We start from the raw sequence: 17,253 nt of genomic DNA, 5'->3' as shown, positions 1-17,253 counted from the left end.
GTATATTTTATGTCCTACATGTCAAAGATTATAATTCCTAACTAGCTATCTTTCCCTGGAATTTTGAAACTACAAATTACGGTAGAGATTATCTTTGCTCTTATCAACATGATCTGATTTCTCCTTTATGAATAACTATTAATTACTTACTAGTTTTAAACATACCTGTATATTAAAGATGTATATACAATAAAGTACTGTATATATCACCTGTATATTAATCTGTAAGGATGAACATTATTCTTTTGTAAACATGGTTGGGAAGAAATCCGTAAATAATAAAAACCTCTTTCCCTTTCCTCTGACATAATTCCTAAGAGGCCGTAGGTTGCATCAACTTTTGAAAAAGTACGAAGTATAAAGGTCTATATTCACTAATATGGTTTTTATCTGAGATTATTACTGAGGAAAATAATTTCAGAAAAACCAGTTTCCGCCAAAGCAGAGGTTAAAAATAGCCAGAAAATACTATACAGATGGCTAAACAGATCTAACACACTGCTGTGCAGAGACACAGATTAGTCTACCTCTAGGACACTGCTCTTCTCCACAGACATTATCTTTGGATACACGTAGAAGAACAAGAATTGCGGGGGTGAAGAAGAATGAGATTATTTTTTTTCAATCCTTTCTGTGTCTTTTTATAACACTATACTGAGTTCTGCTGCAGATTTTGAAACTGAGGGTTTCACTCTGCATACACAATTTGAACAAAGAGCAAGACAAAAAGATGGCAGCAGCCTCCTACTCTGAACACCTCCTCACTTTGTCAAGAAGGGAAAGATAAATCAAAGAAAAACAATACCTAAATTCTAAACAGTAACAAATCCTCAGGATGTAATTTCATTCTTTCTTTCTTTTTTTCCTTCATGTTGAAGGCTCCTAGATACCCACGAGACTGGAGAACTTAATCTTCTTATTCCTCCAAACCTTGTAAAAACAGCTTTGGTACTGAAACCACAACTTCTCAGCTAGAACAAAGTGCTCAGAGTAAGTAAAAGGAAAAAAAAATGCTCTCTACCCCATTCTGTCTCCCATTTTAAAAGTTAGTCCTCTTTAGCAATTGAGTTTGAATATTACGTTACCTAGCAATAGGTAAATTCTGTTTCTGAAAAGTTTAAAATTATCTTCTATTTGTTTTCAGGAACTATGAGACTTGCTGATGTGTATTTTTCCTATATGACTGAGAGTCCACATAAAAATAATGTCCTTTCAATGCCCCCCCAAAAAATGAAGCTTGGTCTTAATGCAAGTGAAGCATACAAGGCACAGCTGTGATGGGCATTTGGCCATTTCATGAAGATTACCCCTGATTCTGTAAAGAAAGGGAATTTAGGGCACAATTTAGTGAGCAGCTGGAAAACAAACAATGCATTTAGTCAAAATCTCAGCAACAGTAAGCCAGAAATTACAATAAGCAAAATATTAAATTTTAAATCAAGACTGATATAAAATACTAAATTAAAAGGAAAAAAGACACAACATTTTTTGCTGCTGAGATCAGTGTCCATGAACTTCGGAGTACCAGATGCTCAGCTTCTTCTCAATACCTCATGGTAAGATGGTGAATTCTTGATTACCATTTACGTTCACTTAGTTTTGCTGTAGCCTTTTGCTCAAGATTTCATGTTATCCTTCCCCGTTCCTAAAAGTTTTAGGCTGAGAAAAGCAGTCTGAACTCAGGTACATTTTGTACAAAGCACACTGCATTTGAGAACTCTGGGAAAGCCACAGTCATGTCAGTCAATGCTGTACAGGTTACCCAGCTCCATAAAAGCATCATCTCCTCCAAAGCCTGATGACTGGCAAGGTACCTCAATCATCAGGATTTCTCAGGAATAAGGAGATGAGAACAATAATCTTCTCAAAAAGTAACTGTCAAAACTCACTTAGTTTTTACAAAGTTTTATGACTTGTGCAAACACAGTTTCATAAATCACAAGTCAAAGAACCTGAACATAGTTAAAGTTGGCAGACATTGTTGAGAGAGAAACTGAACACTAAACAAGTTTCAAAGGATGGCCTTGCCAAATAAGACTGGATACTTTGGAGAAATAGAACTATGAAAGATGCATTGCAGTGGGACCCACGAGGGGCAGTTTTAGATGGTTGGCTTTAAGACATGGTGTAGCTAAAGCTGACAGGCCAAGAAACACTTGAAATGTCTTGTAATTAGGAAATAGTTGGCTTCTGATTGTGATGGTATCAATTATAACAGCTGTACTCTCACCCTTCATGTGAGACTGAAAACGGAATAAACGTTTTTAAAATGCCTCTCAGTTGCCCCATCTCTGGGTCAGAAAAGGGTATAATCTGACAAATGAAAGTTGGTTTTGGGGTTTTTTAAACATTATTTCAGAACAGCTGCATTTTTTCCGAAGAGCCTTGACAACAATTCTGGAGCTTGCTAATCATTGCCATAATGTAAGAAATGTTGTCTTATGAAAAAGGACTAACACTGTAGCTTCGAGGCTTCTAATGCTTTTATAAATGTAGACTTGACAGCTGAAAAAATACATTTTTATACTAATTAATTACCTTTGAGCCTGAATAAACTAGACTTTTTACAGTCTGAGACAGCACCACTCATTATTGCACACAAGTCTGGCATTAAATGCAAAACCTCTACAGCAAGGAAGTAAATTTATTATGGGATTACCAGAATGGAAAAAGCACTTTGAATTATTTATTTTCAACTAACCAGTCAAAGAGAAGCACTTGAATGAGGCAAAATCCAATACGTGACCTCATGATTTATGTATAAAGAATACCATTTCCTATCATAATTTATACCATACTGCACTATAAGAATTTTTTTAAAAGTTTGTCAATAACTGAAAGAGAACAAAGTGAGAGAAATCTTGGTTCATCTGATCCATTGAAGTAGAATTAGACATAAAAAATATAGAAAAATATTGGTGCCATGGTCAAGAAATAAATAAAAAAAGTTCATTGAGAGAATTACCTTTTTTCTAACATGAACACAATACAGGTTTTATGGTGATGGTAATCACAACTGGAAATTCACCTTTATATTTGCTGACCAGCAAAGAGCTTCTGTTTGGCAATTAAAATCCCAGACAAAAAAAAGTAACTCAATACACAGACTGAACCTAAGTTGTATCTGCACCTACAACACCAGAGCCCTGCTCACAATTACAGCTAATATTCTTCCTCTACTTTTGTACTTGGCTAACAGGATGACACGAAGACTAAAACCTAAAAACAAACCTACTAACAACCGCAGTGAACTCTAGAGGCTGAACGACCTGTCCTATCACGCATGTAGGCATCTTTAGACTCACCTGTACGGTGAGAACCAAAGCAGCACCTCCCTTCGGCAAGAAAAACTTGGGCGGGGCCGGGCCGGGCCCTTGGGCCCCCAGTCCCGGGGCGCGGACAGCTCCGGGCTCGGCCCCGCCGCAGCCGCATTGACGCCCAGCAAAGCATCCGAGAGCATCGGTGCGCCTCCGGAGCAGGAGCGGCCACGGCCGCATGCCGGCACCCCGGGCAGGGTGCGGGCACACACACAGAACGCGCCGGCACCCGCGGGCGATCCCGCACGGACACGGCGGCCAGACCTGCGCGTCCCCCCTGAGGCTGCCCTCCCTCAGGCTACCCCCCCCTGAGGCTGCCCTCCCTTGAGGCTGGCATCCCTCAGGCTGCCCCCCCTGAGGATGCCCTCCCCTGAGGATGGCATCCCTCAGGCTGCCCCCGCTGTGGCTGGCATCCCTCAGGCTGCCCTCACCGCAGCTGCCCCCCCTGAGGCTGCCCTCCCCTGTGGCTGGCATCCCTCAGGCTGCCCTCACCGCAGCTGCCCCCCCCCCCCCGAGGCTGGCATCGCTCAGGCTGCCCCCGCTGTGGCTGGCATTCCTCAGGCTGCCCTCACCGCAGCTGCCCCCCCTGAGGCTGCCCTCCCCGTGCCCCCGCTCCCGCCGGGCGGGCAGGTGCGGTGGCCTCCCGATGGGTGCGCACGGCGGGGCTCGTACTGACCTTTCTGCTGCCGAAAGGACTGGATGGAGCCCGAGTGGTGAACCATGCTGGCGGAGCGCAGCCTCCCAGCTGCCAGCCCGCCGGCTGCGGCGGCGGGGGGCGGGCACCCAGCGGCGCGGCCCGGCCCGGCCCGGCGCGGCCCGCCGCGCAGCGGAGGCCGGGGGAACGAAGGGCCCGGGGAATGGCGCCGGCAGCGGCCGCGGGGGAGGCGGTCACGCCGGGCCCGGGGGGCGAGGGGCGGGTGCGGAGCCGGGGCTGCGCCTCCGCCCGCAGCCCGGGCCGGGAATGGTGCCAGCGGGAATCGGTGGGAAAGGCTGCGCGCACCCTGCTGAGGAGGAGCGCTGGCCGCAGCCCCGTTATCCCTATTGCCTGGCTGTGCCCTCGTCTCCCTTTTTAGAAGACATCAGGTGTTCCTATTGAGGTGAAGGGCAGCGAAGTAAAAATTGCATCTCCTTTACGCGGCTGCGTTTAAATCTCAAGGTTGTGAGTTAAGTTGCTGTTACATCGCCTCCATCCCCATCCTCACACCGCATCCCTAAGTTGCATCACAGCTTTTTTATTTCTATGTATTTTATAAAACTTAGAGTCTCAACCTCACTGCAGATGATTTTTTACATGATACTAAATTACAAATTCAAGCCTGATGTGGCCCATTTCTATGCTATTTGTATCATAATTTCCCCTTTCTCTACGGTGTGTGCCAGTAGCTCATTCTAGACAACAGAAGATTCAAACTAAAAAGGGTTTTATTTCTTTCCTTGTTGCTCTCTGCTCACATTATTCTCTCTGGATGCTGAATAAGTTCTATGGTAGCATCCTTCAATTCCTGTACAATGTTTTGGGTTTCTTTTTTAATTTTTTTTTTCTACCACAATAATCTGGGGGGTTTTGTCCTCCTAAATTATTTCAGTCAAATATTCTAGCCTGCATCTAGGAGTATCTATATCCTCTTCTCCATTTAGGGATACAAGCATTATTTACTCATCAGAAGTTAATTCAATCACCTAACTAGCTCAGGTTACTACAGTATCCTTTAAAGTCTGTGGCTCCATTTGTGTCCTGTCAGATTTCCTCTGACAGTAAAGGCAGAACTTCCCCATAGCTGACTGGGGCTTGTCATGTACAATCTGCTAAAAAAATTACATAAATGCCACCTCGTACTATGGTCTGTACTATAAATTGTACTACTTTGTCTATATGGGTGTAGTTAACCAAACAAGATGGATACACACTTTTTTTGTGTGTGTAAGAATGTTTTTCCACTATGAAAACATATTAAACAACCATATATAGACCAATAAATCCATGCATGTAGAAAGGCAGGCAAAATAAAAATTGCATCCTAACTGGTGAGGTATTCCCCAGCACTTTTTTTAGAGTACAACAGATATTGCTCTTACATAACACGCAGCTGACACATCCATAAGGGGAAAAAATAAACTTACCTCCTCAGGATAGCTGACCACATTTCGGGTTGCTTTGCAACATTTGCAGAAGGTTTCTTGTTAGTTTAAGAAAAGATGCAGAAGCTATAGTGCTATAGTATGCATCTTACTCATTTTTTGGTCTCCAGTGGCAGCCTGCACAGTGAAGGTAACAGATGAGGCATTCCTCTGCACTCCTGCAATTTTAGAAAAGCTCCTCAGAACAGCTTTTTCCTGCTGAGATACAGCACTATAAATGTTGCATGGCAGAATAAGTCAGCCAGCTGACTTGCTGATCAACAAGTTCTGGCAAACTAAAAGCAAGCTAAAAAAAGAGGTAGAATAAAATCTTTGTTGTTTACTTTCAAGCTTTAATGTAGACATCAGAGTGGATTCATAGAGATTAAAACCAAATCTATACCCTGAAAGTCAGCCAGAAAAAAACAAAAATAGAATATCATAAAAACTATAAACTTAATAAACATATTCAATCTGTAGCAAGCAAAGGTAGCTCTTCCACTGTAAGGGTCTAAACCTTTGTCAGGTTCTAGGACAGATCTATTCTTTGGGAAACCTTGGCTGACACTTTTTGACTTGCCTATGAAGTAGAAGAGCAGTGTGCATTGTGCTCCTTCTCTTAGCAGCACAAAATAAACGAGGGCCATTGCTGGCTCTCCAATGATGGCAATTACAAAATGCAGAGGGGAAGGAGAGGGGCTCCCAAGTAAAATTACAGAGGAAAGAGATTATCATAATCAGTCTTGGAAAAGAGGCTGTCAGCTGCCTGGTATTCAGGGCCATCCTTCTAATTTCTGGTCCACAATCCACAAGGATTTACAGAACTCCTGAATTCAAGCAGATTTCACTGACACTGGTAGATTTCACTGACACTAGTAGATTTCAAGTAGATTTCACTGACATAATACACAAAATGATGGGAAGGCAGGGTAAGGCAGTGCTCAGAAATCCTGTACTGGATTAAATGCTGAGACTAGAAAATTATAAATTATATAGATTATAATTATAAAGCTCTATTTCTAACAGTAGGTGGTATGTATGCATGAAACTACAGGTAAGACATTTGAGGCTAAGGTCTGCAAAAGAGAAGAAAACCTACCTCTACAAAGGTAATTAATTTAATTTTTAAATTAAATCCTTCACACTGTCAACTGACTAAACTTAATAATTGTAAAATGTGATCATATAAGGATCTTGAAATATAGTCCTTTGGTAAGTAAGGAGAGTTTGAAGATCTTTTTAGAGTGCAGATAACAGAACAATTAAGAATTGATGGCTAAGATATGTAAGAAATGCATACATTCGTAGGCTTCATATGCCTTGGCTACATTGGCTTTGAAGGCCATTGAAATAAAAATCCACCCTCATAAGCACTGTCTAATGAAATATTTAGTGCTATTATGCTATGTCTCACAATTATCTCTTAGTAAGTTTTTATAAATCACTTCTAAAACCAATGAAAGACGGAGAGATCAGGATCAAACAGAACTAGGTTAAAATCTTCTACCTTGACAATCAACAGAACCAAAATCATGACTTAAAAACTTAAGGTTGATCACACTGAATATTTAACCAAAGTTTTAGGTTTTTAGTTTTGACAGTGAGATTAATTCTCTGTGAGAGACATCATTTTTCATGAGATATTTCCTTATATCTTCTGACAAAGACTAAGATTTGGTCTTGCTTCATCATAATACATCTGGCTTTGTGAAAATCTGTATTATTTGAGATCTGCAAAACTTGGAAATTATAAGAACAGGAGGACTGAGTTGTTTTGCCACTAGAACAGGCTATGAGAAAGACATGCTTTAAATTAATTTTTGTACTTTTACAGTGCTTTTCAGAAAGTCAGATGAAATAGAACCCTAAATTAAAGCCTAATTCACCTGTGGTGTGTCTTTGCCAATTATTTCCTTAAGAAATATAGCCACCTCAAAAGTTGACTATAGCCAGTGTTAAGCATTGCCCAGAAAGAAAAGGGAACTTACTCCAAAGAAACTCATGAGGCTCAGCAAGTGCAAAATCCTGCCCCTGAAAAATCCCCATACATAATTCATGCTGAGCAGCAGCTCTAGCAGAAAGGACCTGAACTTTATGGGAAGCACTACCTTGAACACCAGCCAACTGTGCACTTCCATCATAAATAAAGAAACCTTAGGAGAAATGGAGCCAGCAGATGAAATTGGTATTAATCCCCTTTACTTGGCATGACTGCAGCTGTACCTGCAATTTTGTGTCTAGCTTTCCCACTTCACGCCCATTCAATTCAGGAAAGGTATTAGAAAATTGGAAAAGGTTCATAAAATGTTACTTAAGAAGGTCAGGGGTCTATAGTAAATAAACTGTGAGAAGTTGAATAAACTAGGCTAATTTAATATGAAAAATAAACTAAGGAGTTCCAGGAGCCTACCACTACTGGGAAACCACTTGCAAAGGTTACAGTAATGAACCCTTTATAGTCCTAAATGATCTGCTTAGTGACAATAGCCACACATCATGGCATGGGAGGCCCAGACTGAGCACTAGTAATGAGTTTTTACACATTGGTGAAACATCATCAGAGCATGTAACCCAAAAAGAGGTGAAATACCTGTCCTTGAAGGTTTTCAAAATATGCCTTGACAAAGCTGTGTCTGACCCAGTCTTGTGATGGAAATGGTAAAGCTGCAGAACAGGAGGTTGGGTCTGCAAGGGCTATAATAAAGGATGTAATAAAAATAAAATTCAAAGGAGTTGGAGCCAGATGGATTCAAAACAGGAAGTAGACACACAATTCCAAATTGTAATTAAAATAAGTCCTAAAGTTAATTTTTCATATCTACAGTAAAGGATTTTGTTGACTATATGCTTATGCAGCTTTTCAAAGGACAAAACAGTAAGATGATATTACATCAAATATCTAATTTCTTAAATTCTTGTGGAGTACAGTTTCTTATAAATTTGCAAAAAAGGTTTTAAGACAGGATGATTCTTTAGTGTAAAATGTTTGAATAAGAGCATTAAATATTTACAACAGCACCCAAATTTACTTATTTTTTTATCAATTTTTATCTAATACATTTAAATAGTATGAAAATCAGTGTTTACAGAATTGTTGAGTCCACCTCTCAAGAAGAACAGCTCTGTACTACTTAATCTTCTGCAATGCAAGAATCATCTTGTTCAAATATTTGCAGGAATGTTGTTCCCAAATTTTTTGATCTTACTGAAAACAGTGAGAATTTTGCCATAGAGAGTAACACAATGATTCTCTCATGAAGCTGTCAGTCACTATGGAGAAGGTCTAAAAAGCAGATTTGCTAAAGAATGTGTTGATTAATTAAAAAACTGAACAACATATCGATAAAGATTTTACCTTGTGTTGCTAAGACACAAACTCTTGAAATCTCACTGATTTCCATATTTTAATATTTCATTTCTATGGTAATTTAAGAGACATTTTCTCCTGGTATAGATAGAATTTTCTTATATCCATGGAACTGTGTTTTCTAACTGATATAAAGTGTTTGGGATTCAATTCTGTAGCTCACTGCAATTGCATGCTTACTTTAAAGCTTGTTGTTTACTTTTATACATTCACATTTGCATCCTGATCATCTCCCTGAATGGAGTTACTTTTGCAGTATGAGATTAATTTATCAAGCTACCACAAAAGAGAACCAAAGAAAGGAACTTCACAGTCCATATTTTTAGTAAAATTTCATTTTCCTCAGCCAAGAAACTCAATTTTCTGGTTAAATATTTGGGTCAAACACTAAACTGGAATTGTATAGAGTTCCTCATTCTTGTGCCCAATATACACTGGAATCCTTGGAACACACCTATATAGAAGTGAAAACATGAATGAATTTTGCATTGCTAAAAACCCTTATATCATAATGCAAAAAGATTATAAAGAAAATATTAATGTCAAGAAACATTAAAAGGGTTAGAGGAAAAACTGAATTTTAATAGCAGCATCCAATTTACGTAACTATCCACATTTTTCAGGTAGGAAAACTTCTATATTGTGATATTTTTCTTTTCTATGACACATCTCAGTTTTCTTATTTCATATTTTATCATCTGAAGCAAACAGCAAGATTATTCTCCTCTAGCTCTGCAGTACCAGCTATCAAAATGCTGCAAAATATTTTTGAATCACAGCCTCATTTTTCAAGTAAGGAAGAAAATAATCAGCTAGAGTAATAAAAATCACTGTCAGTAATGAAACTATCCCTCCTCTAATTTGTTTTCACAGTGTAGACCTATTCTAGAAATGTGCCCATTGTTTCTTGAGTATCATATTCTTAGTACAAGGAGCTTCAAGAATTACAGTGCTAAATACTTTTAGAAACAAGACATTGACATAGTCCTTAGCTGCATAGTCTAAATTTACTGTTAAAAAAAACCCAAAAAACTGCAATTTAGGTATTTCTTCCTAGATTTAGGAAAATTTTCTTGTCTTGTCTCTAAGAAGATCTGGTCTCCTGGGTAGTCAGTTCTTTGGTTTAGAGATTAACCCTCTATTGCTGCTTAGTGCAGTTTTGACAGCCAAGTCTTTCATCACCTTCAAGCTAGTTCTGTGCAGAAAACTTCTTAGTTCTTATTATTTATAATGGATTTAAATCCATTTCCTATTTGCTGATGGCTCATGGGAAAATTCAATGCAAAAGGAGAAAAGAAAAAAACCTTACTTATAAAACCATACAAAGTATATTCATGGTTAGAGCAAAATGTTACAAAGGCTGAATAAGCCTAAGAGAACAAATCTAACTTGACAATTACACAGAGTTAAAGGCTTTCACTGCTCCTTTAAAAGTTATGTAGTTCTGCCATCACTTTTTTTTCTCCATATCCCTAAAGAAAACACCCATCATACTCTCTGTAAACTGACTGTCCTGTTTGTAATGTACACAAAGACATACAAAAAAAGACAATAATCCCTATTGCTACAAGTATTATGTACCCAGACCTCTTCCCTGGTGGTGTCTGGCAGGAAAAATGGAATAACACACATTATCTACAACATTGAAATATTAAAAATTACAATGAACAATATTAGTTCATCTTGACCCTGAGGAACTGCTCTGCAGGAAAGGAGACACGATGGGGAAAGCATTTATGCTTCAAAAAGGAGCCTGTGTTTGCAGAACAAAGCAGCAGGTGAGAACCTGAGGCAAACCAGGAATGTGGCCTTAGATGGTTGAACCTTTTTCTGTCTTTTATTTCTGTCATTCTGTCAGTTCTGGAGAAATAAAATGTGTGAAACAGTGCTCAAGGATGGTGGGAGGAAAATGCTCGCTGATACTTCTTTGCAATAACTGTTTGAATATGAGGCACTTGTCAGTTTGATGTTGATGCTTCAAGAAGCAGATTTTGGGAGAGGCATCAGGAAAAGGAAGCATGCTGCAACTGCCTGCAGAGCTTTGTATTTATTTCAGATAAATCGGTTCATTATTTATCTGAGTTATTTATGCCATGGGGTATTTCTTTCACTGTAAGAATTCTCAAGGATAACTGATAAAACTAAAAAAAATTGAATGCTCACAAAACAGCTCACAGGTTCTGTTCTTCCTCCTTCCCAGGGGATTGCTCACACTAACTCTGTGCTTGTGGAGCTGTATCAGCCTGGCACCTAGAGCCTCTTATGCACAGAGATAGATTTATTCTCAGAAGAGGTAAGAGACTTGAAGTACCCATGAAGTGCATTGATGTAGCCTCCCTTACAGGCCTGGATAGAGAGAACAACAGAGATGCCACAGAGGTATGGAACATTAATATGGATGTAGATTTTACATTGCTAGGAAGCAGACTATTGCTTGCAGAAGGCAGTGGCTGGCAGGAGCTACTCCAGCTTTTTTCCTTTTTTGTTTTTTTTTTAACAGAAGCTGTTGAAACTAGAAAATAATCCAAGTTACAAGTAATTGCAAAGAACAAGTTAAAAACTGCATACTGTTTTCATCCATGAATTTTGTCCTCTAGGGGTCAACAAGGCCCTGTTTTAACTATCAATGGAGTAAGGGAGAGATAAGATATTAGGCATATTAAAATTAAAAAACCCTCAAATGTTTCCTTTCTGAGCCTTTCTGGCCTTGGATTTATCTATCTGCACCCTACCCACACCTGGGCATTCAGTCCTAGGTTTTCCTCCCCTTTTCCTTGGTTGTTAATGTAACTGCATCTCCCAGTACCAAAGATTCATGGTGAAGGTTCTGGAAAGTCTAAGAAATAATTCAAATCTCTGCTCTCCCAAAGCCCATTTCACACCAATTGAATATTTATGTGACCACAGGGAAGGTATTTGGATGTCAAGTCATTCCAGCTGAGTGAAAATCATTGCTGTGATAAACATTTAATAATTTATACAAAGCAGTGTCTCCCAGAATAACTTCTATAGGAGAAAGAAAAGAAACATCTGGTAGATAGGAGACACCTGGATTTTGAGAGGTTTGGTATACTCTGTATGTGACATAGCACTGCCACTATCACAGACAGCTATGGCAGCTTTTACATCCTTCAATTCTTGGCCAGGACCCACCCAGCTGCTTTGCTAAAGCCAAAGCATTGATATGTTCATGCCAAAGGCATGAAGAAATTCTCCTGAGGAGTTGTGCTCCGTGTGAGTTACACTCAGCTGAGGGGTTGAGTTAGCATTCTGACAGGACCAGGCTCCAGCAGCCAAATAGACAAACAGCCCACTGGTAGGGCTGGGGTTGATCTGGGTAAGTCTGCTCACACAAGAAATTTTGGCTGGATTGATACCAAATGTAGTTCTGAAAGATCTAGAAAGGATGTTAGCTTCCAATTTTCAAGTTTCTGCAATACTTGGCAAAAACCTTCCTTGCATTTCTCCAAAGCCATTTTTCCTATAAGTATCTACCAAAAGAAAGACACATTTGGAAAGCAAAATAAAATTAAGCTACATGAGTATCAATTGTAGTTACAAGCAAAAGTTAATTATGTATTCATGACATGCGAGCTTGTTACATCTTGTAAGGCTGAAGAATTGAGTAAGATGCAAATACACAGGCTGTAGTTTACAAAGGGTAAGAAAAAAGAGTGGAAACTATAGGACATTAAATATCAAAAAGCATGAAGAAGAAGCTAAATACTTAAGAAAATAGCTTGGGAAGCAATATGTATATATACATATATATATATTTAAATATGAAAGGTACTTAAGGAGTTTTTCTCATTATCCTGATCTGATTTTGTTCGTTTGTGAATTCACTTTGTACCTCTAAGATGAGCCTGTTTTGCCCCTGGAGTGTTTTCTTCAGGTCCTTATCTCAACTCATGGACCCTTTGTTCAATTTTCTCTCCTGTGCCCAGCTGTGGCAGGGGCAGGCAGGTGAGCGAGCGGCTTCCGTGGTGCCTGGTGTTGGCCAGTGTCAAACCACAACAAAGCTTTTCCCCTCTCTGGCTCCAAGGAGCTGCAGCAGTAATCTTTCAGCTGCTTTGAGGGAACTGAAGCCCACTTGCTAGTTCAAGACCAGACACCTGGGACCCATGGGAGCAGCATCACCCCATGCCAGCCCCAAGCCTCGGGGAGCACCTGTACACTGAGACAAAAGGCCAGCAAGGTCATAAAGCTGGAATTCAGAAATATGGTTTCTAGCTGAAGCAGACATCTTCCTGTTTATTTGTGATTAATTAGTAAAATCATCATAATGGCTCACACAATCAAAAGCAGAAGATCTTCACTATGGACTATGAAATCCCATCTCTTACACCCCGTTGCTCCATGGTGTAAACAGCTATGTTTGGTTTAGCCAGAGACACTACAGACTTTTTTATTAACTCAGAACAGTGCTTGCTGGAAGTGTAATAATATAACTGAAGTTCCTGTGATCTCATTTGTAAAATAGTGTTAAGCAAGTACTGCGCACCAAGTATTGTCAGCAAAAAACTGCCAAAGCTGTAATTGTTAGAACATAACAACAGGTTATTTTGTAGTATATCTTGACTTGCTTTTTGTTTTTTTTTCTCTGCACATAACTGATCTTGGTTGTACTCTTCCTCCCAAACATATTTACAGCTTTTAATGATAATGGCAGAGAGAAATATTTACACATCTTCTCAAAGGCAACATGTACAAGTTGCCTTTGAATCTGCAAGTCATCATGCCAGCAAACTATCAACAATACCAGATGGCAGGGTATTTCTTTAATGCTTTCCATTCCACCATCAGTCACTCCCTGCTGCATAACACATCTAAAATCCATTGAAGGGTTTAAATACATTTGGGCATTGTTTGTAGAAAACCATCTTTTCACCCCAAGTATTCTTACACCACCAAGAGGTAGCATACTTCCCCAGAAGGGAAGTTCCAGCCCGGCAGAGGACTTTGTCCTTGGGACACAGTGCTGCTGGAGCACCAAGTGACACTGGGACAGTGGCTTAGACAGGCAAGGTCCCCTGTGTTTGCAGCCGCAGCAAAAGTTGGTTTGTAAGCTCGGGTTTCCAGCAGGCAAGAAGAAAACAGTGCCCTCAAAATTATCTGTGCCTTCTACACCCTGTGAAAGAAAGCACGTAATTTTTCTGAGAAATTTTCTAGACAGTTTGTAACCTCAGGTTTGAAAGGCTAACGTGGGGTTTACATATTATATAAACTGTTAATTTTATTCAATTCTTCCCTTCAAGAGCTCAACACAGAGGAGTTTGTTTATTTGAAAAGTAGAGACAGCATTTTCTCAAGTGTTGACATGCCTGCTCTTTGAAATATGACATCTATCAAGCCAAGTCAAGCTACACCACAGCAAGAACAATTCTTATTTGTTCCATTCTGGCATCTGGGCCAGGAAGAACTTGAGGAAGACACTTTTTCAGCTAGTTCCACCATTTGTTCCTTTAGGCTACTACCCCATTGACTCCAGAAACCTGAAAATAGTTGGTGACATCTGCTCAAGGTCTCTGCTGGGTTAAGGACAAGGGCACTAGCTGGGGTGTCATTCAGCCAGCCTTTCTTATGCCACTTTCATGTTTCCAAAGCAAGAGAAGAGAGAAAGCCAAAAGAACAATCTCAAGGTAGTTTATAAATAAAGTAATAGCCTTCAACCTAACTCCTCTTTCAAAAATTGAACTCTATTAAAAAAAAGAAAAAGCCAAACACCAAAACCACACAGCAGCAAGCAGAAATATATTCACGCTATATGAAGCAAATACAGAACTTAAAGGCATAGAACTTAAATGCAAAAGAATAAACTTTAACTGCCTTGTGCCTTACTGGACAGGGAAAAAAAAGTTTGTGTTAGTAAAAATAATGAAAAATGCTTTTCTGACACCGAAAATATTTCCAAAGATAATTTAGTTTTCAATCAAGAAAATCAATCATGCACAACCAGAAGTTCTCAAATGCCTTTAAAATTTTGAAAATACCTGCCTAATGTTTCATGAGACAGACTTCTGTGCAGTTCAATTTACAAAAGATAGCATAAAAGGTAAAAGATAACATTTTATCAATTGATTATTTAATCAAGTTACACGAACCAGGAAACCAATTATTGCAATAAATCAGTTACTTAATAAAGCACTTCTTTCTCCTTTTAGAAAACGAACTCCTCAAACTCAGAAAAATTTCAGCCAGCAAAGAATTGCAGACAAGATTCTGTCTTTTGCCATGTCCTTATAAGCCACCATCAAGTTTAACACTGACTTAAATGACCATGTAGTCAGGGAATACCAGAACTGTGGCCTGCACTTACCTTGCTAAGTCTAAAAACTTGTTCATTTTTTTAGCCCAAAAAAACCACCTCTATTAGATTCTACTTGGCTTGGATATCACATAGTCCAAATTTGAAGCTCATTGTCCAAAGATTTCAAGGAAGCACAGGCTGAGCTTTTGTTTCTTACAGCATTCATACAAAGAAGTGAATCAATGATTCTGTGAACACAGATGCAAAAAAAGCCAAAGCACATTTTACCTATTGATCCGTACAGTCACACATCCAAGCACAAATCCCCCATCAAGGTAGTTAAGGAGAAAGGGAGTCAGAAAGGTTATTCATGGGAGAATACACAAGACAAAAATAAATTAGCCATGAAGCTGTGCCTAAAAATCAATTTTATGTTCTGCAGAAAGACTGCATGATAAGAACAGAGGCAAAGTTCTCAGGACCACCATGTTAACACAGTAATTTCTGGCAAAGTAAACCAAAGAGGAATTCCAACACCCAAAAAAGCAAACAAAAAAAATTACCTGGATATATTTCATTATCTAAGTAACACAATGCTAATCTATTTCTAGTGATTGATTCCAGAGTCCATCAGTGACATGCACATGCCAGAATCATATCTTTAAAGAAACTGTTGGATCATGTTTTCAGTGTTGGAGATGGGTTTACTCACCATCAACAGACAGTAGCTTTTCCACCACTCTCCAGTTTTTGTCCTAAAAATTCCACATGGAGCTGCCAAGTTCTGCCAGGGCAAAATCCTGCATTCTTCTTGAGTAAATTCACTACTTAGTTTTTCTAAGTGTGTTGCTTAGTGTGGAACTGTGGTTTGGATTTGCTCTGAAAAGAGGATTGATAACGTGGAGATGTTTCTATTACTACTGAGCAGTACTCAAACAGTGTAAATGACTTTTCTGCTGCTCCCTCTGCCCCAGCAGAGTAGGCTGGGGGCACACAAGGAGCTGGGAAGGCACACAGTGAGGGCTGCTCACCCCAAATGACCCAGAGACATCCCACACCATAAAGAAGGGGAAAGAAGAAATGGGGAACAATTGGAGTGATGATTACATTTGATGCAGCCCTGATTTCCAAGAGATGGCTGACCACCTGCCCATGGGAAGCGGGGAATTAATTCCTTTTTTTTGCTTTTCTTGCATTCACTGCTTTTGCTTTGCTTTTTAAATTGTTTTTATCTCAACCCTCGAATTTTCTCATTTTTATCCTCTGGCTTTTCTCCCCCATCCCCCTGGTGGCTTTGTGGTACTTAGTCGCTGCAGAGGTTGAACCACAACAAAAAGAAAAAAGAAAATATGAAAAAGTTAACTTTTGCTCCAAGTCTTACTTCCAAATAAAGCAGAGACAGGGACCACCTCTATGACTTCATCTATAGTGCAACTGTAAGACTATGATATCTATGTTAAGAAAATACTGGAAACTCCAGTCTCAATACTGGTCATGTCTGATTTTTTTAATTAGCAACATTTTACAAGCAATCCTACGTTTGTATATGTCACTGTCATATTTTCTGAAAAATCCCTTTGCCCAGGATTCGTCTCCTGGGAAGCTGAGAAGCCTCAGAGAAAAAGGAAAACAATATTATCTCATTTGCTTCTCCCGTGTTTTGCTGCTTTGGAATGTGGTTTGGAGATGGTTTATCCAACAGGTGATGGTTTGATTGGTTTCATGTGAATTGTTTTAATGACCAGTTACAGTCCAGCTGTGTCAGACTCTGAGGAGAGAGTCACTGGTTTTTCTTTATTATCCTTTAGCCTTCTGTCAATATCCTTTCTCTATTCATTAGTATAGTTTTAGTATAGTATTCTTTTATATACTGTCATAAAATAATAAATTAGCCTTCTAAGAACATGGAGTCAGATTCATCATTTTCCTCCCTTTGTCCAGGGGACCCTGAAAATACCACATGTATACCTTCCCAAACACTGTCAATTACTCTGCCTCTGATTCTAGTACCCAAAATCATGCCAAACAACATGCAGTGAAAAGGCATCTTGTAATTTATCAGTACCTACTTCAAGAAGTACAAGAACTAAACCTTCAAGATAACAAGATGGTCTAAAAGGAATTGCAAAATGACAAATGTTGACAGATGATTGCAAACTGAATACAGTGCCTCCACAATTAAGTTTTTCCTCTTTTAAATG

General features: G+C 39.4%; 1 protein-coding gene across 3 annotated transcripts in view; it reads right to left on the bottom strand.

Annotated features, from left to right (window-relative positions):
* The window catches only part of ANO3 (anoctamin 3), a 91,889-nt gene extending 86,217 nt beyond the window's left edge, over positions 1-5,672 (bottom strand). The window contains exon 1 of one of the 3 annotated variants that reach the window (XM_077179571.1): positions 5,439-5,672. Coding sequence is in view for 2 of the 3 variants with exons in the window: in XM_054634876.2 (XP_054490851.2) it covers positions 3,306-3,450 (145 nt within the window). In the remaining variant the exon portion in view is untranslated. Of the gene's footprint in view, positions 1-3,305; positions 3,577-3,993; positions 4,186-5,438 lie in introns of those variants that run through there. The other 2 variants (XM_077179570.1, XM_054634876.2) reach the window with 2 other exon arrangements.
* Positions 5,673-17,253: the final 11,581 nt, after the last annotated feature.

This window comes from Agelaius phoeniceus, chromosome 6, assembly GCF_051311805.1.
Source record: "Agelaius phoeniceus isolate bAgePho1 chromosome 6, bAgePho1.hap1, whole genome shotgun sequence".
Taxonomy (NCBI): Eukaryota; Metazoa; Chordata; class Aves; order Passeriformes; family Icteridae; genus Agelaius; species Agelaius phoeniceus.
This window is presented reverse-complemented; position numbering and strand designations above follow the sequence as displayed.